Source organism: Laccaria bicolor, genomic scaffold (assembly GCF_000143565.1).
Source record: "Laccaria bicolor S238N-H82 LACBIscaffold_10 genomic scaffold, whole genome shotgun sequence".
Lineage (NCBI taxonomy): Eukaryota > Fungi > Basidiomycota > Agaricomycetes > Agaricales > Hydnangiaceae > Laccaria > Laccaria bicolor.
In genome coordinates this window covers 782,037-808,004 of record NW_001889881.1, presented here as the reverse complement: position 1 = coordinate 808,004, position 25,968 = coordinate 782,037, and the positions used below count along the sequence as shown (strand labels likewise).

The 25,968-nt window shown below is 48.6% G+C and overlaps 7 protein-coding genes across 7 annotated transcripts; 5 read left to right on the top strand and 2 right to left on the bottom strand.

The window, feature by feature from the left end:
* Window positions 1-10: 10 nt before the first annotated feature.
* LACBIDRAFT_296539 (uncharacterized protein) lies at window positions 11-1,279 on the top strand (the record flags this gene model as incomplete). The annotated part of the gene is made up of 4 exons (XM_001880456.1): window positions 11-235; window positions 288-706; window positions 762-882; window positions 932-1,279. 4 exons carry the CDS (start codon window positions 11-13, stop codon window positions 1,277-1,279), a joined length of 1,113 nt encoding a protein of 370 aa, XP_001880491.1.
* A 500-nt stretch (window positions 1,280-1,779) lies between these two features.
* On the bottom strand, window positions 1,780-3,035 carry LACBIDRAFT_249166 (uncharacterized protein; the record flags this gene model as incomplete). Its single annotated transcript, XM_001880211.1, has 4 exons — window positions 1,780-2,050; window positions 2,129-2,265; window positions 2,502-2,567; window positions 2,625-3,035. 4 exons carry the CDS (start codon window positions 3,033-3,035, stop codon window positions 1,780-1,782), a joined length of 885 nt encoding a protein of 294 aa, XP_001880246.1.
* A 293-nt stretch (window positions 3,036-3,328) lies between these two features.
* Window positions 3,329-3,805, top strand: LACBIDRAFT_249103 (uncharacterized protein; the record flags this gene model as incomplete). Its single annotated transcript, XM_001880455.1, has 3 exons — window positions 3,329-3,526; window positions 3,580-3,712; window positions 3,768-3,805. Coding segments are annotated over 3 exons (369 nt in total), but the record flags the coding sequence as incomplete, so codon positions are not given.
* A 5,585-nt stretch (window positions 3,806-9,390) lies between these two features.
* Window positions 9,391-10,197, bottom strand: LACBIDRAFT_296536 (uncharacterized protein; the record flags this gene model as incomplete). Its single annotated transcript, XM_001880210.1, has 2 exons — window positions 9,391-9,935; window positions 9,987-10,197. The coding sequence occupies 2 exons, from the start codon at window positions 10,195-10,197 to the stop codon at window positions 9,391-9,393; spliced, it is 756 nt and encodes a 251-aa protein (XP_001880245.1).
* Window positions 10,198-16,403: 6,206 nt separating this feature from the next.
* On the top strand, window positions 16,404-20,204 carry JMJ16201 (jumonji superfamily protein; the record flags this gene model as incomplete). Its single annotated transcript, XM_001880454.1, has 8 exons — window positions 16,404-16,693; window positions 16,748-17,439; window positions 17,491-17,751; window positions 17,800-18,061; window positions 18,118-18,673; window positions 18,725-19,033; window positions 19,094-19,358; window positions 19,414-20,204. The coding sequence occupies 8 exons, from the start codon at window positions 16,404-16,406 to the stop codon at window positions 20,202-20,204; spliced, it is 3,426 nt and encodes a 1,141-aa protein (XP_001880489.1).
* A 451-nt stretch (window positions 20,205-20,655) lies between these two features.
* LACBIDRAFT_296534 (putative proline-rich protein) lies at window positions 20,656-24,087 on the top strand (the record flags this gene model as incomplete). Its single annotated transcript, XM_001880453.1, has 11 exons — window positions 20,656-20,713; window positions 20,768-20,898; window positions 20,956-21,113; window positions 21,162-21,244; window positions 21,294-21,852; window positions 21,906-22,006; window positions 22,057-22,259; window positions 22,310-22,438; window positions 22,496-23,362; window positions 23,422-23,494; window positions 23,549-24,087. 11 exons carry the CDS (start codon window positions 20,656-20,658, stop codon window positions 24,085-24,087), a joined length of 2,901 nt encoding a protein of 966 aa, XP_001880488.1.
* A 364-nt stretch (window positions 24,088-24,451) lies between these two features.
* Window positions 24,452-25,406, top strand: LACBIDRAFT_296533 (uncharacterized protein; the record flags this gene model as incomplete). The annotated part of the gene is made up of 2 exons (XM_001880452.1): window positions 24,452-25,256; window positions 25,307-25,406. The coding sequence occupies 2 exons, from the start codon at window positions 24,452-24,454 to the stop codon at window positions 25,327-25,329; spliced, it is 828 nt and encodes a 275-aa protein (XP_001880487.1). The 3' UTR covers window positions 25,330-25,406.
* Window positions 25,407-25,968: the final 562 nt, after the last annotated feature.

The following is a 25,968-nucleotide window of genomic DNA, read 5'->3' as shown; positions in this document are numbered from 1 at the left end:
AACGAAGTTTATGGGAAAAGTCGAAAATTTTGAAACTCCCATCCCTGCGTCACGTGTTCCAAATATCATGGAACGACCACGACGATCGACGAGGACGCCTGCTAAAACGCCTCTGGAGCTCAGCACACCTACTAAACGCGTCAAGAGAAAGGCGGTGGAGGTTGTTGATCCTAAGGAGAGTTTACGTGTGCTGTTGCAGAGTCCGAAAAGTCTGCTTACGACCACGAATATCTCGGTATGTGTGCTACCAACATTCAATTTTGAGCTTGGTGCTAAATGTTCTATAGGACATTATAAACCTCTCAACATGGTCCCTCCTCTCTCCAGAGTCCCAAACAGCACTGCGGGCCCTCTTACCACCAACAGCGTTTACGGCGTACCAAGAATCATTAGGACCAGACCACCCCGCATTCAATGCCAACGCCAGTAGTGCAATGGACGTCGACTCCCCGTCTACGCCCCTTGGCGAACTAAACCCGTCGATATTCAACGACCCGCACTTCCTAGCAGCAGCACATACATTCCAAGACCATCTATACAGTAACTGGCTTTCAGATGCACACTCTGAGAAAGTGAGGGTGTTCTTGGAGGGCATTAGGGATGGGAGCTTGGCTGCGCCGTGGAAGGATGAGGTCTGGGAGAAGGATCATCCTGAAACACCGGTTACTGCCCTTGCGAATGAGCCAGAGTCGGGTGCTCGTGCTGGGTACGTTCGCTTCCTTTCTTTCCTGACTAAAGAGAGACTCTGATTTTGACTGTAGAGGAGCAGCAGAAATCAAACTGATAACACTCGCGAAAAACGGCGTCATCCGCGTAGGCGACGTAATAGCCTACTCTCGCCATTTCTCAACGCACCAACTCCTCATCGAGAAAGACGTTATCGTGAGTCCCTATCCCTTTGCCAACTCCCCATACTAACCCCTTTTTTTAGGTCCAATCGATCCACCCATCCTCACACGCACTAACCGTCCTCGCCTCCCCAAGCACCACCAAATCCCTCCCTCCCCCCTTACTATCCACGCACCCAAGCGACCCAGAACCGCCGACTAGGTCAATGACAATTACGAGCCCCACGATGCTCGAAACGGGGTTGTTAGATATGGATGGGAGGATTGAGAAGGTCCAACGGCCGAATGGGAATGCGTGGAAGAGGGTGAGCGTTTGGCGCTGGCGGGATGGGGTGGGTGGAGTTGGGGGAGAGGGAGGGGAGAGAGGGGGAAGGGAGAATCATGGGACGTTGTTTTATTTGAGGGGGTGTTATTATAATGATATGATATGATGTGATATGAACCAAGATGTGTATATACAGTGTACTACCTAATGTCCACATGGAATCGGAATAGTCTACTTCAACCCATCAAGCACACCCTCCTCCCAAGCCCTCTTCATAAACTCTTTAAAGAACGGCTCGTAGTCAAACGTCCTCTTCACATGGTCGGTCTGTCAAATGCAGACATCAGCTTCCTCTTGAAGGACAAAGGAGACCAAGAAAGGAACAAAAACCCTCTCCAGCGGAAAAACAAAAAGAACTCACATTCGCCCTAACACCCTTCCCAATCTCATCCTCAAGACCCACCTTGGCTCTCATACCACTCCTCACACATTCCTCCCAAGCTCTCACTAACTCCTCTTTGGACATCTGGAGGATCTCGATGTTGCGCTGTTGTTTACGGGCGCCAAAATCTGGTGCGTACACCAGCCCGCCGTCTAGTGGGAGGGGGGAGGAAAAGATGGTCGGTGCGGATGATAAAAGCGTCGGGTCTACCTGCAAATAACACCTTAGCACCCCTCCAAAAAAAAGGAAAGAAGGAAAAGACAAACCATCCCCCTCCACCCCTCCCCCTCTTGACACGCATCCAACCGCCGTTCCAACGCAACCCTCTCCCTTTTCCCAAGCTCAAACTCATCACTCGCACCTTCATACCCCCCATCCACGATCGCTAAGAGGCTAAAACGGATGTTGGACCCCGAGTCGGTGGGTGAGGCGCCGTATTTGGACATTTTGAGCCGGAGGGCGGGGCGGACTGTTGACATCCATTCGGATGTGGGGCTTTGGGGTGGTTTAGGTTGAGGATTAGGTTGAGATGAGGAGGAAGGTTGAGGTGGTGGATGGTGGGATAGAGGCAACTCCCCGACTTCTAATGGCCCGGATTTTAACCCGTCGAGTTCCCAGACTTTACCGAATGCTGGGACGTAGCCTATGAAGTGATACGTTTCTTCTGCTCCTTCTTCTTCTTCTTCGTCTCCTTTGGCTTTGGCTTTTTCCTTTCCTTTGGATTGAGCATTGGGTCTTGGTTTGGCTTTTGAGGGGGTACCGTTGGTTTTGGCGCGTTTGGCTGGGGGTGGTTGGTCTGTTGATGTTGATTTTGATTTTGATTTGAGTTTGGCGCGTTGGGCGAGGAGGGAGGTGGTTGTTAGTGAGTTTAGGGCTCCCCGGATGTCGGCTGGTCTATTGTAAAGTGAGTACTTGATGAGCAGACAACAAGGGGGGAAGGAAGGACGGACCGTGCTAGTGAGTTGTGTGCTTGTCGGATGGTTGGAGAGTTTGTTATCGCCAAACCTCTTATCTACGCCATACATAAGTAAGTACTTAAAGTCTAATATGAGAAAGAGAGGGAACGTACAACAGGCGACATCCTCTCCGTCTCCTCCTTAAACATCCTCAACTCCTCACCCAACTCCACGCCGGGGCAATTCAAAACGACGTTCAGAATAGCATGAGTTGCACACGCGTCGTCGCTCAGCTGATTGGCGAACCAGACTCTGTCTGCAGCGGGATCGTTAAAGTCAGTTGGACGGTGGGCGTCTTTACGCCACATGAAGCAGAAGATGAGGCCTCGGGGGGAGAGGTGGTCTGTTGCCCATGGTTCGATGTCGTAGAGCTCGATGAGCTCTAGACCACGTATGCCCAAACGTCGGGTGAGGGATGTGAATACGCCTGGTATTTCGTTATTGAGTTGTATTTCGAGAGATTGGATGACATTACCTGGGTCACTTTCGATAACGGCGAATGGCCCACCGACGAGGTCGATCATTGTGGTTAGGAACTGAAACACGTGCTCGCATCGACATTGTGTCGGGATTGACCGGTCACTCCTAAACGTCGACCGTAACAATGTCCTCGTCGTTGCTCGCTCGCTCTATTGCTCGTCGTTCCATCTTGGGAGGTAACGTTCCCGGCTGCCATTCATTTGACTCGCTCTAATGACACACGAACAGCACGATACACCGCTTCTTCAACTTACCAACCCACCTACGTCCCTGGTGGCCGTACGTCTCTCTACTCTTCTCTATATAGAGCATCCGCTAACCCACGTCAACAGCGATTTTAAAAGGAACAGTAAACGACCCAACGAGCTTCCCTACCCCTTCACGCACCCACGGCTCCTACCACTGGGCATTCGAGCGTATCCTCTCAGCGGGCCTCGTCCCCCTAACAGGCGCAGCCTTCGTCACCAGCGCCACAGCGTACCCCGTTGTGGATGCGTTGTTGGGCGTGGGGCTGGTTATGCATAGTCATCTTGGTGTAAGCCCCCGTCCCCTGCCCCTGTGACTGATTTTGATTTTGATATGGTGTAGTTTGGACAAATCGTAGCTGATTACGTGCACCCGCGCAAGTTCCCCGTTTTGGGCCCTGTGGCGACGTGGGGGCTTAGGACTGCGACTGTCGCTACGCTCGTTGGGGTGTATCAGTTTAATACGAATGATGTTGGTCAGTATCCACGCCTCGTTCGCTCCATCTTTCGTTGCTGACATGGAATGTACAGGCTTGACGGAGCTCATTGCTAAAGTATGGGGCGCGTAATTCGTAGAATGATTGTCACAAGGGGCAAACCGCATTCGTCGCCTGGCGAAGAGGTAATAAAAGGGAGATAATTATGTTAAATAGTCAATTCCACATTAGTGGTAAAAATGTCCAAATAGAAAAGATTCATTGTTCATTCAACTTTACAGCCACAAAAAGGTCATATCATGTATGTAAAATATTTATTGGTAGTTTGTTAGAGCAGGAATGACTGAGAAACAAAAGAAATTCTTGCCAGAAAATGAAGATAAAGAAAGACCCTGTTTTACCTGGGCAACAATGGTGAAGCAACTATTTAATGTCATTGAAAGGTCTTTCTTGGCACTGTAAAAAGCAATCAAGGAAATTAAATTTAACCCTCTTAAACAAAGGAACCCCAAGAGATAATTTTAATTCTTTGTTTCTGTTCCCTCAGGCCAGAAAGATCTTTCAATGACATTAAATAGTTGCCTCATCATTGTTGCAAATGTAAAACAGGGTCTTTCTTTATCTTCCTTTCCTGACAAGATTTCTTTCATTTCTCAGTCATTCCTGCACTAACAAACTACCAATAAATATTTGACATACACATCATCACCTTTTTGTGGCTGCAAAGTTGAGATAACAATGAATCTTTTTCATTTGAACATTTTTGACACTAATGTGAGATTGAATATTTAACATAATTATCTCCTTTTTATTACCTCTTCACCGGGCGATGAATGTGGTTTGCCCCTTGTGTGTACTGTACTAATCCAATCAATTCGTCGGTCACGCGTCACAGGCGGTCCGAAATCGACGAAATTCTAAGCGGTCACAGGTCACAGGAGCCAGCGACGAAACCACCAGGTCAGTCAGAAAAGGAACAAAATTGGGGTCTTTTTTCATTAGAAATCGATTTTTTCGCCCTCTAAGTCTCTCTAGCAAAGTTCTCTGAACTATTTTAAATTATCTAAGGACAGAGGGCTACTCCGACATTTTGACGAAAATTTCCGGCAGTCACACCTTCCCCGGTGACGCGACGAAACCAAAATTTCGTCGCGTGGGTCACAGGTCACCTGGTGCGACGAATTGATTGGATTAGTACAGTATATACAAAAGTAATATCAAGGTCATGCGTGAAGGTACCGGAAGTGATAACGTAATCACCCGTCATTTTACTCATCCAGCGCCGAATTCATCCACAACCAAATACTTTGCCATGTTCAGACCAGCCCTCCGTTCATCCGTAAGTTCACTTCTTCTACAACCCACACAGAAGAAAAAGCTAACAAAAATCCAGGCAAACCTCCTCCGCTCTTCCTCCTCTTTCTTCTCTTCTCCCACACGCAGACTACTAACCCAAGAAACCCGCTCCCTAATCCAAAAAGCAGTCACCTCAAGCCCTGTGGTGCTATTCATGAAAGGAACCCCCGCAGAGCCTCAGTGTGGTTTCTCAAGAGCCGTGGTGCAGGTTCTGGATCTGCATAATGTGCCCGAGGAAAAGATGACCACGTTTAATGTGCTTGTGGATCAGGAGTTGAGGAATGGGATTAAGGAGTTTTCGTGCGTTTCCCGTTCTTTCTTTGCTGGGTGGTTTTAAAGCTGATGACGTTTTGGTAAACAGGGAATGGCCGACGATTCCGCAGATTTATGTGAATGGGGAGTTTGTGGGCGGTTGCGATATTCTTCTTGGGAGTGAGTTCTCCCCCCCCCCCCCCTTCTCCTCGTCTTTTCTCCCCTTTGCTTATGTCGGAAAATAGTGCATCAGTCAGGTGAACTGGAGACGTTGTTGGAGAATAATAATATCATTGAAAAGGTCGAGCCTAATGCGGAGGGGGCGCCGGCTTCGAGTTCTTCGTCGTCGTCATGAGGTGGAATGGTGTCCATTTTGGACAAAATGTAGAAGCAGGATTCACCGAAGCTTTTGCATACGAGATGTATGTGTAATTTATGAAGTGCAGCTGACGATGCTATAATAAAGGTTCTCCTTCATGTGAACGGACCAGCGTGCCAGCTGTGAGTTGGACCTTTTACGTCAACTTCAAGCCTCCGACCCTGTGATTCTCTTGATATCTCTTCCTTCGGCTGTAGGTTGCATTCTTGCTTACCTGGCCTCATCGGACGTCACGGCGGTGGTGCACTGGATGTGCGCTTCTGCTACAACAAGGAATCTGGCGGTAAATGACATTCACACTCGGACGTTCCAGCGGCTACTGCCGACAAAAGTTTGGAACCTATTCCTTGAGGGCAGGATGGTTTATAGAATACTAAATGTCGCTGGGGCGCTCTTCACGTTGTGTCTGCGTCCCAACCTTGGACACGGATTCGCTTGTTGATTCACACCAGGCAGGGATGCGCAGGAGACTTTGTACGTCAACTTCAAGCCTCCGGGTGGGGTGTGATTGATTCTCTTGATCTTCCCCCCCCCCCCCCCCCCTAGGCGCCTGCCTCAGGCTGTGGACCGCATTCTTGCTTACCTGGCTTCGTTGAACTTAACCGTCAAGGTGGTGCTGTGCATGTGCGCTTCTGCTGTGACTACATCGAGGAATCTGGGTGTATGACACTCATACTCGGACGTGCGACTACTAACCGACAACAGGATGGAATGTATTTACACCTTGTGTTGAGCTTTGGACGTGTGTCAGTATTGTTTACACTTGTTGATTCTCATGATCCCCATCCCTCCCCGGGCTCCTGCCTCCCGCCGACTGTGGACCGCATTCTTGCTTGCCTAGCCTCGTTGAACGTCACGGTGGTAGAGCAGTGGATGTGCGCTTTTGCTTTGTCGAGGAATCTGGGTGTAAATAACACTCACACTCGGACGTGCCAGCGGCTACTGACCGACGAAAGTATGGAATGCATTCCGGGGACACCTTGTGTTCGACTTGAACATGTTGTCAGTCCTGGACGTGTGATCCCGTTGACACGACTTTTTGACGCCCTGGTGCCTCTACTAGGAACGGATGTTTCCCACTGCAAAACTGGGCTTCGGGTTGGTTGTAGATCCGAAGCGAGGCGTTGAATGGAGCGCGGACCATGTACGATCTTTTCGGCCACTTGAGATACATACTAACTTACTATCTAACGAGAAGATTCAGTTTCGAGTCATCTTGTCCAAAACTCTCATTTCATTTACCGAGTGTATCGCAGTGATCGACATCCCCCCCAATCACAATGCTAGCTTCTGACAGAAGTAATCACCGCTCAAGAACCTGGAATTCAGTTGCCTGGGGGTCCATAACAAAGGCCCCTGGCCCCACTTGTTGGGTCGAGTCCTTAACGCCCGCGCTCGCTCCGTTGCCTCTGATCTGTCCTCGTGCAGATAGCAAAAAAAAACACTGGCGGATGAGTCACAAGCTTATGGGTCATTCCGTTCATAATCACCGACGCGGGAGAGCACATGCACAACGGCCGCGTATAAGGATTTTGCTAAAGATCATTGTATTTTATGACATAGACGCGCGGGCATTTCAGATCCGAGATTCGCGCCCGCCACGGTCTCGAGCTTCTCGAAGATTGTGCGATCTGTGGTTAACTTCTTGAAGCTGGCCCCTGGAAACGGTCCTCATTGCAGAAAGCGTGAAGGTTTACGGTGATTCCGTGTTTGGTGAGATTACGTTAATGAATGAGGATATGAGGTTGATTGTCCTCGCAGGATGGGAACTTTGTCTGGGCGTAGCAAGGTTATTGTACTTGGATTGAACGGAACGGGTGGTTCCGTGAGTTGCGTCCGTTGTGTTTCCCAGGACTGGGCGCTGAAATTCTGGGACTCCTTAACTGCTGGGTCTTTTTGTACTGAAACCGCGCTCGCTCCTCGTACGTTGAATCTTTGTGCGTGTCCTTGGGCTTTATTGAAATCTTACGAGGGGGTCGTAATCATTGACAAGCACCAACTTGTCGTAATCAATGATCCCTGAAACGGGAGAGAGTGCAACGATCAAAGATGTTTTGCTGAGTCCTGCGCAGGATAGAACTTGAGTGTTTTTATTGCTGAAAGCACAGAGCCGGTTTAAAAGTGCTGAAACTGGATGTGACGTTGGCTTTTTTTTTGACACCGCTTAATGGATAACACTCCCAAGACTGGGCCTTTGGACCGCGCCGCTCGGGGTGTTTTCTTTTCACGGGCAATGGCACGTCTTCGTCTTGGACTCGTTGCAAATATGGGGGGAAAAAAAAACATCTGGCGCGGAGAAGTCATAACTTTCGGATTGGCGAGCGTATAAAGCCGTAATTTCTGACCCGGTGAGGAATTAGCTGTTCATTTTCACCAATCCAGGAACTTGTGTTACTGACGATGTTAAAGGAATGAATAATTCAATACCCTATGGGTTGGGCCGACTTCATCAACCCATTAATTTCGAATGTTTTGCGAAAGTGGGCGATTGAACTCTGTAACTTCAAATGCTTTTCGCACGAAATATATATGTTCATCCACTCCAAGGGGATCACCGTAATCTCCGACTTTCTGAGGATCGCTGCCACATCTCATAGGCCTTTGTATTTTTACTGCCAGCAATGCACAATGGAAGTACTTATTGGACAGTTGGTTGACTTCTTGACAGCCCCTTCCAATTCAAGACCACTGGGATGGGACTCTGTTGGACCGCTGGAACAGCTTTGCCTTCGAACATATGTCCACCACCCCCTTGAAACGGCTTCATTGCGGATAACGATACCTGAAATTCACCGGCAGCTGAGAGGAGTCACAGGCGATTATGACTCAAAAGAAGCTAGCCATACCCATAATTTCCGACTTGGTGAGAGTACAATGACCATTGACAAGGATTTTCTTCTCATTCTCATCGGGTATATTCCTCTTTCCCTTTTGCCATCGGCAGCTTCGGACAGCCTGGGCGGGAGCACGTCGACGGGACTCCGGTCGGAGGCGGTGCGAAATGCAGACATAGAAGACTACGTGGCAGGGGCTGCTGTGCTTCAAGTGTTACGATAAGGTAGTCCTAGTAGAGCGCTCTCAGATCTAGACGTGGAAAAGTTAATGCGAGTGTAGCTTTCATGTGTCGTACAGTGACGTTTCCCTGTCCTAACCTGCTACAAAGGGATGAAGAGCCTGTCAAAGAGCCCCTGAGGTTGGCTGGGATATATTGCCCGGCTGTTGAATAGTCGAATTTTGTCCGGGATTTACCCAACGTGAGCTTTTCTCATGTGCTTGAAAGGTAGGAGTAACCCCGATCTGGGGTATGTGGTTTGGGCGGCTTTATTCGATGTTTGCTGAATTTACTTTTGGAACCACCAGGGGAGTTGCCAGTGGAAACTTGTTTATTGTGGAAAGTTGGTCACACAGGAAATCCTCTGACAAACAAAGTTTGTTGTGTTTAAACTACGAAGTACTCAGTACTCGAGAGGTACTACTTGTAAGCGGGTAAGGATCGGAAGGTACAGGTATTATACACATGTAGTTTTACTCATTTTCACTGAGCTGAATGTCTGTACTGTAAAGTCCTCCAGAATGCGGCGAAAGTCCACTTTAGTTTACTAGCGTGTCCGAAATGTCCAAAAGTTTGTGGGGCTGGTATGTTGCCAAAAAAGAATGCCAATAATACTACTATGTAAGTCCGTAAACCCAGAAAAAAATGAGAGAAAGAGGTGCTTGTTCGACATAGTGTTCAACTAGTAACCCATCTTGTACCGCCTTGAGCGACAGGGCATTTGTGATTCCCCAGAGTTTTTTTCGTTGAGAAAAAACGTCCACAGTCTTCACAGGAGAATTCACAGACTTTTCCATGCTTCGCCACCTCGTGTCGGAGACGATCGTGCTGTCGTGAGAACCGCTCGGAGCATCCCAGGGTGCAGGGGAAGGAGACACGTGGTTTGGGCTTGTGCGCCTCCATGTGAACCTTGAGCGTGTACTGACTCGTGAAACGGCGAGCGCATCCGAGAATTAAACATGGGAAACGGCGACGTTGGTGATGTGGATCGCTTTCACTCTGCGTTGGCGACGAGTCCCGTGAGGTGGCAGATTTCGCATCTGCAGCATCCAGGCTGGAGTGCGAAGGTGAAGGAGAGCAAGATGTTGCGGAAGTTGCTGCAGGGCTTCCGGGATGTATTGACGCCCATGACGAGGTTGTGGGGTATTCATTGGGTAACGAGGTGCCGAAATCAAAATCGAAAACGTTTGAGAATTCGTTGAGCGCCGGTGGTGAGGACAGAGCTATTGTCTAGGGGTTTGCGAAGTTCTGGTATAAAATTGTAGAGAGCTCACCACTCTGTTCAGACCGTGGCGAGCTACTTATAATTGATATCGACGGTGACGGTGATAGTGAATTGGGAATCAACCTTGCTTCGGGACGAGAAGGAAAGGTGGTGGAAGATGAAGAAGCTCCATCATATGACCAAGAACACAGGTTGCTGTCGAGCGTATCATCTGGGAACCGTAAATACCGGTTTGGCAATGCAGAGATATAACAAACCATAGGAATAATTATCTTCACATATCAAATGTGGTGGTGGTAGCGACGTCGGATTACATTGGGGCACTGACATTCGGCAAGTAAGTTATTTGTTGCGTAGCTCACAAGAGAATGGATTTAACCTGGATCATAGGATTCAAGATCTGAAAGGAGATAGCTTGAGTTCATCCAATGCGACATTGAGATCTGTTGGTCTAAGTACGACTAAGTTCGCGAAGAAAGTGTGACCCAGGGGTACATACCGTCGTAAAACTCGTCCGGACTCGTGTGCAGTCCGTCCGCGTACGAGGAAAAGATCTTGAGAGCGGGTCCTCTATCGTCAAGGCCTATGGGCAAGTTCATGGAATATGGGCTAAAGCCCTTGAGACCTGTAATCGAAAGAAAAAAACAGCTATTCTCAGACTGCTAGCATTGGGCATGACACAGGATGAACGTACCAAGGCTCAGCAAAGGTGCTTTCACCACGGGCATGCTTCCAAATGACGCGTCGGAGAGAGGATCGAAGGAGAACGAGTGAAGTTGGGGGATTCCGGAACGAAAAAAGAAAGGTGGAGGTGGCTGGGCTTATCAAGGAACGTGAGGGAGGACAGGGACAAGTCATCCAATATAAAAGGGTGTGTCGATCGGGCGCTGAATGTGGGAAGGCACATTTCCTTTGGCACGCGAACAGCCTCCATTTATATTGCTGCAAAAACAAAGCTGGAGAACGAGGCTGGAGCATGGACCTCCCGGCAACTTTACAAACAAATTTGACTTCATTGTCAAGGGTATGTTCTAAGACGAAAGCGCCAGATCCCGCATTTCCATAGTGCGAGAAAACTTCTTAGATTTGAAAATGATTTCGAGAGATAGATTGTCAATTCGGTAGGGTCGGTTTCGCTTAATAAGCAGGAGTTGGATGCGTCTTTGGCCAATCTTTGGCGTTGCTTACCTTTGTTCTTCTCGATCGGATTGGTCTGCATTAGACCCTGATTTCCTTATCAAGAATTATGAATACCAAAAGGCGTGTTGGGATCCAATCGCAGGTAAATCCGTGTACCTGGGGACAGCCACAGTTCCGTGCTTCCAGGCTCTAGCTCTCATGTCTCTCGTCGAAAAAGTTACAACCTGTTACAACACTCAGAGGATTTTGGTGGTTGATGTGCTGCTCGAGAGGGCTTTCAATTGAAGCCCGATACCTCCTGAGTTTTTTCGCAAGATGAATGGATTTTGACTGGTTAGTCGGTTTGCTCTTACTCTCCGGAGGGATCTCGTCGCCATCGATACATGCAGGAAGGCCCTTCCCAACCTTTTCATGTTCTCAAAGCTCGGAAGCCGGGTCGAGGTAAGTAGTCCCGGAAACCAGCGGGCCCATCAACGTCAACCCTCAGTCTGTTTTCCAGATCCAGATTGTATTTCTTCACAAAGTTAATCTGGGCTGTGTGCCGCTGCATGACCAGGCTGAACTCGTGACGAGCTTCGTTAGGCCAACAGAGATTCATTCTGGATCTTCTGTTCAAGAGATGGATCAAGACCGCCATTTAGAGAAAATTACAACGCTGGCTCCCGTCTGGGAACAATAAGAGGCGATACCCAGTGGCCACTTTGCGCCCCACGTAATAACCTACATAACGGTCTAGTTCGTACGCCTGAAAGAGCAAACAGACGCTTTTAGGAGGTTACCGCATTTGAGAGGTACGAAACACTGCCACTTTTTGTGAAAGGGACGATTTCTTGGTGTGATTTGCTCTTGTGTCCATCGATCTATCACCGTGAGTCAGGTTCAACACAGCCTACTTTACTTGCCTTTTTCTCAATGATTCCCGGAAGCCACACGGAAAACTATGCAACAGAAGCACGAAAAGCAAAGAGTACTTACAAGCGCAAATGCGAGTGCAATGAGCGTTGAGTGGTGAATGTTTTATCTTTGCTTCAACTGATTTACATAGAACTAACACCACTGACATCACCAAGTCCGGTCCATATCATCTCCATCCTCCCCTTTGAGCAGAGTAGACATCAATCATCCGTCGAAATGCTGTGCTATCCAATACTTGCGGCCGACGGGTGACAATGCCCTTCCCCGATATTGCGTCAGGAATCCGAAGGATTCTGCACTTCTTTCCAATTTCGGACCCAGACAAACTCGGAGAGTTGGCCAAAAATCGTTTTGTCACCGGAACGAAGTAATTTTTCCTCTTCTCTCCAGCTCTCCAACCACGGCTCGTCAAGAACATTCGATAGCTCAACAGGCATGACCACGACTTCCTGAGCGCCACAAGCTCGTATGTCATCCGATGAGACAGGATCCCGGTATGTTGTCGGCCTTGGTAGGGAACAGTCACGATAGTTTCACCGTCGACGGCTAAAGTCTGCTAAAGTACGTCCAAATCGCGCTTACTACCACCTTTTTTTTTTTTCAGTATTACTTACTTTGAGATGTTTTTTTGCGATACCGACGTTGAAAGTTTGCAATATCGGATCAAGCAAGTATTGATGTCCGAAGATGATAAGAACGCCTATTGATTGTCATCTCGCGAGTGGATCGACACACAAAGGGAATGCGAGCGCCAAATGACCGATACTATTGCACCCTTCAGACATACCCTCCAGGATTGATCTCGCTCGGAACCGACGAGAACTGTAACGTAAGTTTGACAAGGGCTGTTCCGACAAAAGAAAAGACAAGCGGACACAATATGGGCAAGCTGGTCACGATGGACATTGCGGGGACTCTTGCATGTGTTGAATGAATGACAACAGCACAGCCAGCTTTCACGCCACTGAAAATCATTGGCAGGTGGGTTTACAGCTGAATGCAAAACCCCAGACACCTCGGAGAAATTTCTTGACTCCGCCTCGCTTGGTGTAAACAACCATTTGAGGAAGGAAGCGGGCATCAATGACGCAAATCCTCCACCAACTCAGGTATATGGAGTGCTCCACACTCCACTCGAGGTTATAATGATACGGACTTGTGCCAAATGCGGTTGTTTGCACAAAGCGAGGCGGAGACCAGAAGTTTTCGGGAGGTGTCTAGGGTTTTGCATTTGGCTGTAAGTCGGTTGGTATCTCGCCTACAATGTGTCAAATCTGATAGGGGTTGGTGGTGTACGTCAAGTGGGCGAAAAGCGTTCACTTTGATCCAGGAAATACTTATCACGGGAGAGCGCCGCCTGAGTCCTGGCCGACAACTTCGCAAAGAGTTTATGTAATTTAATCCGGTCATTTGAACGGCAGGGTCACTTCCAGACCCCTCGGGACGGCTATCTCATCTGTTCCTTAGATAAGCCCACGTTGATCAAGTTGATCATTGCAAAGATTTTTTGATCTTTTTGAATTTCTCTGTGAGAAGTTCTCGGGCGTGATGGAAACGAGAGACTCCTAAGTAGCACTGGTATCTATGGCAACAGGGACCAGCCAGCTTCAAAATCACGGCTAAGACCGATATTTGTACGCTGCCGATCAATATGCCGAAATTAATTATTGTATTTGTAACATAATATTGTTTATTGCTGTTTTGAAATAGTTGACGTCAAAATAAAGTCTCAAATGCCCGCGAATCCTCGAACACGATTTTCTCTGTAGATACTTATCGTAGAGACATAATTTATAGTGTTTTGGAACCGTCTCGGCGAGATCTAGGTCGCCCCATAGTTTATTGTATGAGAAAACGAAAACTACATCATACTTACTGCTGCTGGAGGGTAGGTTTGGACAGTGCCGAGACTGCTGCAAGGATTTCTCTGCCAATACCAAACGTAAAGCTACAATTTTGGGTGAGTTAGAATTGCATAATGTGCACCTAGGTCGCCCCATAATTTATTTTGTGTAAGAGTATGTACTGGTCTTGTAACTGCGCTATAGGTGACGACACCCCATCACTTCCCTTCCAAATTCGGTCGTCGCACGTCTTTATGCAAAATAAACATTTTCTACTCTACGATGCCAACGCGGTAAGAATTGTACTTTTCTATTGAGTAGGCAAAGAGAAATCAATGCAGCAATTAGGTAACTAACTGCTGCATCAATTTCTCTTTGCGTACTTAACAAAAAAGTATATTGTCATTTACTTTTGAAATGAACCATAGGGCGACCTAGAGCTCGACGAGGCGATTTCAAAACACTATAAATTATGTCTCTATGATAAGTATTTACAGAGAAATCGTGTTTGAGGATTCACGGAGATATGAGACTTTGTTTTGACGTGATTGCGGCCGCGCCAACTATTTCGAAAACGGCAATAACAATATTATATTCAATAATTAATTTCGGCATATTGATCGGCAGTGTGGTCTTAGCCGTGATTTTGAAGCTGGCTGGTCCCTGTTGCCATATATTTCAATGAAGATACCAGATGTACATCGTATGGGAAACAACACGAATCGGCGCTTTCACTTTGGCGATAACGCGATAGGAAATTGTGAATTGATTGTGACAGTACGAAATATTTGATGGACAATATTAATATTAAATTGTGAATAGTTATAATTAGCTTCGGCATATCAGTCGGCAGCGTACAAATATCGGTCTTAGCCGTGATATTGAAGCTGGCTGATCCCTGTTGCCATAGGTATCCAAGCGTCGGCCGTGATTTGAATTGTAGGTGCATACAGATATATTACTTTGCTTCTAAAGGGATTGATCAATAGGATTTTACCAGCTCATGACTGTCATTCAGTGCATTCAGCGAATAAATTAGCCCGCTCATGAAATATCGAAAGATCCCAGTGTCGCTCAGACTCAGGTTGGACTCAGGAGCGACTTCCGCATGGCAAGATCGAGCTGTAAGCTGGTCAAAATAACTCATTGCTATCTGAGCTTCGTCGTGACCCATAATTGTAGGTACATTACTCTTGATGCCCCAAGTGGCAATTTAGATGAATGCAGAAACGACCATTCAGGGTATGATGGTACACGTTTTTCAGTACTTCTCATACAGACCGAATTTGATAACGAGTGCAAAACATTCGCTCATGAAAAATTACGTGATCTCAATGGCGGAATTTGGGAGACTCGCGCATGGATGGTACAGGGCCATGGATTTGGGTATATTAATTTTTTTGGCCTTTCTTGAAAGCAATATAACTAGAACGGAAAAAGCTAGACTCGCACCGTAAACCCAGTTTCGTGTGACGTTTCAAAACCTCATCCGCGATGAACTATTGCCATTCGCCATCAAGAAAAACAAAAAGCACTCACATACCTGTGTTTTTTCACGTTCACACGTCAAAAATTGATGTTGTTAGGACACTGCCAGGACGGGACCTGGACACGACGCACTTGACTGGATGCACCGCGTTTTCAAAAACAGCCACTTAAGCGTCCAAGAGCGTCACTAGATTTTTCCTGTTCGAATTTGATATAGACCGCTTGATACAGGCAACATTCTCCTGCATCATGATTTTCAAATCCACAGCCCTTGCAATTTTTTTTTGGGTAAAATGTGACTTGGATTTGGGCGGCCAACGGAGTCAAGTGTAAGTTTGGCCGCTTTGTCGCCACAGTAAACGCGAAGAGAAGTTCCCAGCACACTCAACCCGTATAGGTGAGGATTGGGGTAATGATATAGCATCCATCGACGCATCTGCGCGTCCGCTTCAAGACGGCCGAGAGGATGGTCCATCCATCTATCCTAGTTGATATCCGTTACGAGAACGGTCTTGAATTGTAGCGAATATACGGACAACGGCGTCACGGACAGATGTCATTGGAAATAATAGTGCTGGTCCTAGGGTGACCCGGGAGGTGAAGGCCAAGTGAAGACGTTTTGGGACACCTAGCGAGTAGATAAAGAGCCGATTGCGTGGGCCAAAATAACGAGATTCCTGTCACCACAAGTATGATGACTGAAATAGGGCTGAAATAGCAGCTGGGTAAATAATTTCATGTGAGTGGAAAATGATTTCAAAATTCATGACTCCGACATGAGGTGGGGACGATGTTGTTTGGTCTCATTTGGCAGAGGCCTGGGCCACAATTGTGCACTAGTGTGGCGGCTAGAGCCGGTCGGGGCTCGTTTTCATTCCCAATTGCGGTAATTGTTGGGGCTCCGACTGCAAGACACTGGTGGATTGAGGTGCAACCAACGACATCGACGACGACGACGACGACCGACGAAGGCAGTACGTTTGGGACCGTCAGTGAGGAGAGGATTTATTGCTATCTTTGGGATTTACCCCCTAAAGCTTCTTCTCGTCTCGTTCATCTCAAAAACCCAATTCCAAATCATGTCTGCATTCTCTCGAACCCCTACTCTTACTCCCAGCAGATCACCGTCCCCTCAGCCTCCAGTACAGCCGGACCACTTCTATGGAGCTCAGGACACGCAGCTGCCCCCTTCACCTGACTCGGATGGAAAGACCTGGCTCGACCCTGAAAGCGACCCACTGGCTCATCGTGGTATACCAGTGTTCAAGCCAACAATGGCCGAGTTTCAAGACTTTGAGGGTTACGTGTCGAAGATAGAGTGTTGGGGCTCAAGGAGTGGCATTGTGAAAGTCATTCCACCGAAGGAGTGGTCAGTTGCCTACTTTACTCGCTTACATATATTGACGATCACGGCATGATGTAGGACCAATGCACTCCCCTCTCTTCTACCACAGCTCCAAAATGTGAAGATTCAGACACCCATAGAGCAGCATATGCTCGGTAGCGGAGGTCTCTTCCGTCAAGAGAACATGGAGAAGCGGAAAGTCATGAGCGTTCGGGAATGGGTGGAACTCTGTGGCAAGGAAGAGTTCCGTGCTCCTGGGGTGCAGGACGTTGGCTTGCATGCTCGCAGTGCTAATTCAGGCGCAAAGGCATCTGCAAAACCCAAAGCGAGGAAAGGGAGAAAGAAAGAGGCGGTTAAAGCCGAGTCTGCCGGACCGGTGATGAACGACGTCGTGATCAAGGAAGAGCCTGTCGACGATTATCACCTACCCGCTGGCCCCAGCACTAAACATACCGTCGCATCACCTCCAAACAGTGATCGCGCCGCTCCCTCTCCGATAGCCACTGATGATGAGCCCAAGGCCAAAGCGAAGCCAAAGGCGAAGGGTGGCAGGCGTGCGCCCCAGACGCGAGAGACTCGTGAGGCGAATCTAGCCGAACGTGCGGCTCGTGATGGTGAATTTCTTGAAACTTTTGCACCCCACAAAGACTGGCTTCCAGCCAACACGAAGCCCAGTGACTATACCCGCGGCTTTTGCCAGAAGCTTGAGCGTCAATATTGGAGAAACTGTGGTCTGGGAAAACCAGCATGGTATGGCGCTGATACCCAAGGTTGGTGGTCACATGCCTTTTCGACAACAATTTCGCTAATATTCCTTCTAGGCTCGCTATACACCGATGCAACGACGGCTTGGAATGTCGGGCATCTGCCGTCAACCCTAACTCGCTTGTTACCATCTTCAGACCAGGGTCTTCCGGGCGTGAACACTCCGTATCTGTACTTTGGCATGTGGAGGGCTACTTTCGCCTGGCACGTTGAGGATATGGACTTGTTCAGTATCAATTACATCCATTTCGGTGCACCCAAGTTCTGGTATGCTATACCACAAGGCAGAGCAGGTGCTATGGAGCAAACTATGAGGGGTGAGTCGATCGACCAATACCAAATCGATTGTGCTAACGCTCTGTTAGGTTATTTCCCCAAAGATACATCCGCATGTCCCCAATTTCTTCGCCATAAATCCTTCCTTGCTTCCCCCACCCTCCTGGCGCAATCTTCATGCCGACCAAACTTTCTTGTACAACAAACTGGGGAATTCGTCATCACTTTCCCAAGGGGCTACCACGCCGGTTTCAACCTTGGTCTGAATTGTGCCGAGAGTGTAAATTTTGCGTTAGACAGCTGGCTTGAGCTAGGTCGACGGGCGAAGGCTTGCGAATGTATCAGCGATAGGTTTGCGCTAATCCTTCTTTCATATGATCGCGTCTGATCGGTTACACTTCTACCAGTGTTCGCATCGACGTTGATCAACTACTGCACGATAGAGCCGAAGAGGCAGCGGAATCTGCAAATCCACCTAGGTTCAATAAGCAAATGCGGTCGCCCAAGAAAGATGCAATTAAAAAAGAAGTCGTAAACGATGTAATCCCACCATTGAAGATATCTCGCAAACGCAAGTCGGAATCTAAGGACGAAGCTCCAAAATTGAAAAAACTCAAAATCAAGGCTTCTGCAACGAAAGCTGCTCCTTCGATTACGATCAAGGCCCCTGCACCAAAACTGTCTGTTACTTTGAAGTTGGGTCCAAGGCCTGCAGAGCTAGAGCCCTTTCCGTGCTGTTTATGTGTCTCGATGGACAAGGAGGGTTTGCTCAGGGTACAAGATCCTCCCATTGGAAGAAAGGAAGCCGTCGATGCTGCTACTAACCCCAAGGTCTGGATGGCGCACGACTACTGTGCCTCTATCATACCCGAGACCTGGGTTGACGAGATTGACGCTCCCGATGGGTCAAAGGAGCTTGTGGTATTCGGGGTTGACGGTATTGTGAAAGACCGATGGAATTTGGTATGTTTGTTGTCTATCACGTGAACGGGGTGTTGATTTTTGAATGACCAGAAATGTTCTTCATGCACTAAGAATCGTCCAAAGGCTCATGGCGCCCCTGTTCAATGTACAAAGGGGAAATGTCCCAAAGCTTTCCACGTCTCTTGCGCGAAGGATGGAGGTGAGAATGGAATTGTTTTCAATGTCGTTAGGGAGGTCGAAAAGGAGGTCGTTCTCCTCCGGCCTAACCCTGATGATATGCGCGTCGACTCATCTTCCGCTCCGAACGGTGCGGCTGTCGAATCGCAAGCGTCTGGTTCCCTCGTTCTGAAGATCATCAAGAAACTCGATGTGCAGATTCTTTGCACACAACATAACCCGGTACGTAAAGAAAACGTTTCAGTGCTATTCGCGATTAACACGGAGATTGTTGCATCGTAGGCTGTGGCTGCTCAGAAGAAAGCCAGCAAGCAAGATAAGATCAAGAACGATCTCTTGGCTCTCCCCAGCATGGCACGTATTAAGATTCGTGTTAGCGCTGGCGTGTTCGAGGTGTCTCTCATAAGAGTCATAGAGGAGGCGGGTTCCGTTGAGGTATTATGGGATCGAGGCATCAAGAGAGAGTTTAAGTGGGGAAGTGTCGTTTTCGGAAGCACGGATGGACCTGTGTTGCAAAAGCCATCCGAGGTTGCTCCTGGACCTGAGCGTAAGTTTTCGACCGGATGTTTTTAGTGGAGGCGATGTTAATTGATGGTTATTAGGCCCGTTGGTGGCAGCTACGAGCGGTCGATCTACCCCAGCTGGGACTTCATCTAGCCAAGGGGTGGGACAAACTAACCTTGGTAACCGCTACACTGCCGCGTCATCGCTTCCTTATGTTCCTCCACGTGCTGGCACCTATGATTACTGGACCTACTCTTCTCAACAAGCCCAGTATGCAGCGGCACAGTCTGCATATGGATATTCGTACAACGGCTATTACCCTACCCCAGTAGCAGGTGGATCTCAGGGCTACAACCCGTATAGCTATGCCCAAAACTACACACCGTCGCAGTATCGGGAAGCTCAGTTGAATTGGCAGCAACCCTATCAAGGCCCACAGGGCCATGCTGGCAGCTCTCAAACGCAAGACTGTTATCGCATGGGGGCGAGCCACCAGCAGATGACCCAGCCTCCGTCTTCAACGCGACCCCCCAGCAGCACTGTGCCTGGTCAACTTTCGACATTGAATCAAACCTCAGCCTCTTCCTCTTCCACTTCCGATCCACGACTTAATAACTTATCGCAGCAGCAGCAAGTATCAGCAGTTCCTTGCATCCACCAAGGCGCGCAACCAACAGTAGCGATGTCGACTGCGCCGCCCACGTCTGCACCCACAGTCGTTCCAACCTCAGTCACATCGCAGGAGGCGTCTGCGTACCAAGATCTCGCTGCATTGTCCTCTTTGCAACCTTCGCAGATTGCTGAAATCCTACGCAATAACCCACAACTGAGGGACATCGTCTGGGCTGCTGTTGATCAATCGAAAAGGAATAGCGCTGGTGTGGCGTAGCTGCTTGTCTCTTCATCAACTTTTACATTTTTATTGGACTACACTCCCCCTCTCCCCCACCCACGTCATGCATTTTTTATTCAATAGTGTTATTCTATCACCAAATAAAGCGGTATTCGTTGTATTGAGTCTTGACTTGCTCCTGAGTCAGGAGAAAATGTGACTGACGCGTGACACCGTACTTTCGTTGTCACACCGTTTACGCGCCTCCCACAGATTTACCGTTACGACGACCAGTATTCGGAATTTGTGAATAAAGGTAAGAGTTCAGTTCAATTTTGGGAAAATGTAAGCCACGGGCAAACCGTCACGATGACAGGCACAGACGTAGGAGGCTACGCACGTTATCCCGGAAACATACACGTCAAGATACACGTCGTAATAGTATCAAGAAAACACACGACGTCTAACTAGGAGAGACATTGTCTGGGCCTCACGCACCGTTGGTGGGATGTGGCTTATTACAGGTCCATTTGACGCGGAAGTCGTCGGAGAGTTGAACTTTCAAAGTGAGTTCATGTTCACCGTTTATCTTAGGAGCAGTCAGAAACTTGTGTTGCTAGAAACGAAACTTCTCAAGACCGACACGACGTATCCGGTTGGCAGGAAGGATAGGCCTCTAACATTGGCTAGCAAGAAGGTCTCGCATGACCATTGCGAATTTATTGTGGGTAATTTTACTGTGGATCAGGTCGTACGTCTTCGAAATCCCTCTTGTTTGTGTCATTGATCAAATTGTGAACGTGCGCAGGGGGAACCTACGTCGAGGCCAAGCCTTCATTTTAATAATAAGAAGGACAAAGGGATTAGGGTCAACCGCGGAGACCATCTAGTCATTGCCAATCCTTCATCCCCAGAGGAGCTGCAAGACGGTGATGTTGTATCGATCATCACCGGCCTCCAAGTCACGTACATCCACTTTTTATGGTATTTGATAACTTTCTGAAATTTCACCAGGGTGAAATGGGAGTCCGTATGTTGTTACGCCCCCAACCCACGGGGAAAGGCACCGGTGTCTCTGGAAGCTTGTGCATCTCTGGGTACGTTATTCTTTTGTCTTCCGGAGCGTCTGTGACCTCCTTCCTCCAGGTATACATCTTGTACAAACCCCTAATTCTCATGTCACCCACCACCTTACTCTCAATTACATTGCAAATGCGTTGACTGCTGCTTCTCTTGTATCGGCTTCTCAGTTTGTTAAGCCTGAGTGGTTGCATGAGGTCGTACGACTTGGTAACCTTCCAAAGAATAGCGACCCCTCGAGCGGCACGTCTCTTGAAGATATCTTCTCGCTTCCTCAAATCAGTAAATTCCGTCCCAACTTCTCCCCCTCCCTGCCACCATCACAAAAGATTTTCAAGGTCTGGGAACCAAACGAAGAGCGGCTTCACATGTTTCAGAGTTACCGCTTTATTTGTATTGGTGAAAAAGCGCGGGAGATTGAAAACGATATCAGGGGGCTCATCCATCGCGGTGGCGGTTCTCTGGAAACGTTTGACGTCCAGTCTGGCGTTGCCAAACTCCACAAGGCTTTAACGCGCAGCCAAGCTAAGGAAGGGAAGAAGACTGTTGTAGTTGGAGATGACGATGCCATGTCGACGGCTATTGGTATACCTGCTTGGAAGGCTCTAGTCGTCGAGGCAAAATCGTGAGTACTATATGGTCGATCTTCCCACTCTATCAGCTCTCATTTCGTTGTAGCTTCAACTCAGCCCCTATAGACCCGGAGCGGATAGTTCAGGCTGTTTTTGATGTGGATGCGACCGTTTTGGACAACGCCGACTCTATGGACGTCGACGACGGTTCGTGGTCTTTAATCCTCTGACGAATTCATGCTCATCTTGTGCTATAGAGCCCCGCTCCTCGCCTCTACCTGACGTCATCCCCAATACACTTCCGGAAGAACCCTCTCTCCAGCCCAGTCCGAAGACCCAAGCGCCTGTTCGCAGACTTACTCGCCGAGTGGTATCTCGAGAGCCCTCAGTGCAACCCCCCGCATCTCCTAAAACCCCGGAGCCGGAATCACAAGAGGAAGCATCCACTCGTCCGCGTCGAGTAAGCCCTTTAAAGCAACAAAGCAAGCCATTTCTAATCATCTCCCTCAGGCCCTCACCCGGCGCGTGAATGGTGGGAAGCCGTTGCTAACTGGCCTGGACGACCCCTCCTCCATCCTCGACGCAGTTCCGGACGTGCCAGCTAGAGTAACTCCTCCCCCAATGGTAGTCGACCTCACGGTATGAGTGAAATTCTTGACCTTGGGTTTTCTCTTATCTCAACACGATTCCTTTTAGGCACCGACCCCCGCTCGTTCTAGCAGGCTCAAACGCCGCGTTGGCGGTGCAGCCTCAGAAATCCAAAATACCCTCAATCCCGATACCTTCTCCTCTGGAATCGGAGAAACCATTGGCGAACCACCACTTAAAAGGTTCAAGGCGCTGTTCGAAGCAAGTAATCCAGACCAACAACCTGGAGCAGGTAGCTTCGATATGCTACAATCGTCTCAAAGTCAAACGCAGACACAAAGTCAGACACAGTCAAAGACGATCCGCTCTTCGCGGGGAGAGACCCATTCATCACTGGGCGTCTTACGAGAAGAGGAAGAGGAGAGTCAGTCCATCGAAGCGCCACATGCTGCAGCGCAACGGGGCACCAAGAGAGGTTTGGATTCTGTGGATGGTGAAGAAGAAATGGGTCACGCCGCCGCATCATCTCAGCCTGCCGCCAAGAAGATGGCGGTGGAGAATGTCAATGCAGTCGAGAAGGCGACAGCAGCGGCAGTCGGCCGTGCCCCCAGCAAGCCGCCTTCTACCGTCAAACCTTCGAAACAAACCAAAACGGGGGCACCAGCTGGAAAACCCGACACGGATGCTGCCTTCCTCAAAGCTATTGCTTCTACCAAACGCGGAAAAAAGACGGAAGATGCATTCGATCGCGAGTTCAACAATCTTAAGATATCTAAGCCTGACTTTGAGCACGAAGAGCAAGAAAAGGAATGGAATGTTTTGGCAGATTTTGGCGATGATTCAGGCATCAGAGGAAATTTCATGGTTGTGATGGAGATGGAGGTATTCCGAAAGGATGATGGAAGTCGTGCACGAAGCGGCCAGGCAGTGAACATTGACTGGGAGGCGAAGCCCAATTTCAAGAAATATAAAAAGGTGACACTGAGATCTTGACATGTTTCCTTTCAACCTTCTCACCTTCGACCCCTTCATAGAAATTCAACGTTGGCGCTGGTTCAAGAGTTGAGCTGATTCCAAGTGAAATAAACGACTACGGGATAGGACCTTGTACGTCCATTGTCAGTTAGTTTCCTTTGGGTCCTTTCCTAACTTGTCCCTCAGCATATTGGAAAGGTGGTAGCCAGACTCAAAATGGGTTTGACGCTAGTCAAATACCGACTCAACCTCCAAAACGAGTACCTCGCGCTATACAGGGCAAGACTAAGATCATGACGACCGCTCTTCCTCCTTCACCTTCTCCAGAAGTCAAGCTCGACTCGGATGAAGAGATACCGCCCCCTGCGCCGAAGGTGAAGACCAAACCACCTTCCAGAGCAGGGTCAGCTCTCCCACCTAAACGGGCATCGTCGCGGTCGAAGGAGCCTGCGAAAGCTAAAGCTCTTTTCCTGGACTCAGACGATGATATCAAGGAAGTGGTGGAGGAGGAATCCCATGTTATGGACCTTACCTTACAGGAGGACGATGAAGATCAAACCCTTCGTTCGAGTGCTGGAACGAAATCTTCGGCGCGGTCAGCACCGCCTTCTCAAAAAGCAACTCGACAACTCGCTCGAGGGAGGAAAGCCATGCCTGTCATTGTGGACGACGATTCCGACGACGGCGTTGTCTTCAAAGGTTTTAGAGGGAACAAGAAGCGGTAGTACTGGTTTGTTGGTATCCACTTGTATGGGCTGGAATTGCTTGGAATCGTACTGCTATCTCTCAATGTCGATGTTCCCTACGTTGGAGTTTTGCTACACGTAAAAGACTGAGGCGATGCTTTGGGCGCTTAAATAACGGTATTACCCTACGGTGACTCACTGTCTTGCAGTGCTCTAATAGTAACATCTTCCTCAACAGAAACGTCCATTATGCAGATACTTGCTGAAAATATCCCACAGGGAGCTAGTTATGTCAACAGGTGCGCTGCAGCTCGCTAAGTGGCCTACATTCAGTCCTGACAACATGCTTCAAACATGTAGTGATCTACCCGTCGTGCACATAAGTGAGTGCTAAACAGGCTTGATGTCCGCCTCGACTAGAAAGCTAACGACTCTCTACGATATTTCGACTTCCTTCCAATCAGTTCGTGACTTGCGAAATCTCCAGCTCACAGAAACCACACCAGCTCCATATCCGCAGCCAGCGCTAGCGACACTAGCATCCCAGCCATCTGTTCTCTCCTCTCTCACCTCGCGACCGGCCAACCGACCGATACCCTCGACGAGGCGGCCGTCATTTGCCCCATCACTCCTCACTTCGCGGCCAGCTAACCGACGAATTCCCTCTGAGTCGGCAGACGGCCCCTACCCATCACACATTCTTGAGACAGCATTGTACACCACTCAATCGTCTCTAGATAAGACACACTTCTACCCCCTCTGGCGGCAAGTATTAGCATATTGGTTCCCTGCCAGCGAGGGTTTCACGGTCATGGACGAATGGCAACCTCCAACTCATGACTCATCTGTCAGTGACGAAAATAGGATTCAAAAGATATCGATTGTTGTACTTCACAAGGGGAACCCAGTAGTTCTTCTGCTGCTGCAAGGCTGCCTCGACGCAGGGAATGATCACTCTCGCCAGCGCATGCGCGGCGTAGCAAGCGACACATTTGATCAGATTTCGCTTTGGTCGAGCCTCCCATTCCTTTGCGTTATTGCAGCTATGGGAACGAAGTGGAATGCGTTCTTGAGGCCAACCGATATGACCAGCGAACAGGCGAAGGAGATTCTGGGATATGATTGGTTTGGTGAATGGGAGGAGGATATCGTATCGGATGTATCCTATGAGGCTTTGGGGCATAATTTCAGGTCGATAAAGGTTGCTTGTGGGTAATTCCAGATATTGTCCGGGATTTGTGCTTATATCCCTCTAAAGTGTCCCAGGAGTTGGAAGGGTAGAGTGTTCCCGTATCTAGGTTGTATTTCGTCAATCATGTAAGTTTGTACGTTAAATCGAGGAGACCGGCCTTTGCGTTAATTTTGCGCACATTCAACGTTCGAATGATGGTCAACGTATAGACCACGATATTTTCCAAGAAGACGCTAGGCAACGAGAACTTGGAGATGTGTATCAAAGAACACGCCGCGGGCTCATGGCTCCGCAGAGTGGATGTGGAGTGGGTGTTGGCGCCCAAACTTTTGGCGGGTCGTTTAAAATAAATTTGCTCTTCTCGAATCAGTGATGAAAACAATGATAACATTTGACCCATTCGTTTAGAGGGATGATATTCCTGTATACGTACAGCGCACCATAGCTAGCGACCACTATCGAATCAGATAAACTTCTGGACAACTTCCTGAATGAAGCGAGCATGAGCAAAAAGATATCCATTGGTAAGGGCAAGAGCAAAGAGCTCTGAGAATTGCTGAAAAGTTCTGCGTTCGGGATTTGGTCGGAAAGAAGTCGGGAGTGGAGAAGTTACGGCTTCCCATAGCGATGGGGCATCATAATTTGATGCTTCTAGTAGCACCGTCTCTAAAGGACATTCGGCTCATGGTGGGTTCTCAGAAGAGTCAGAACCACCGCTGATGAGTCCC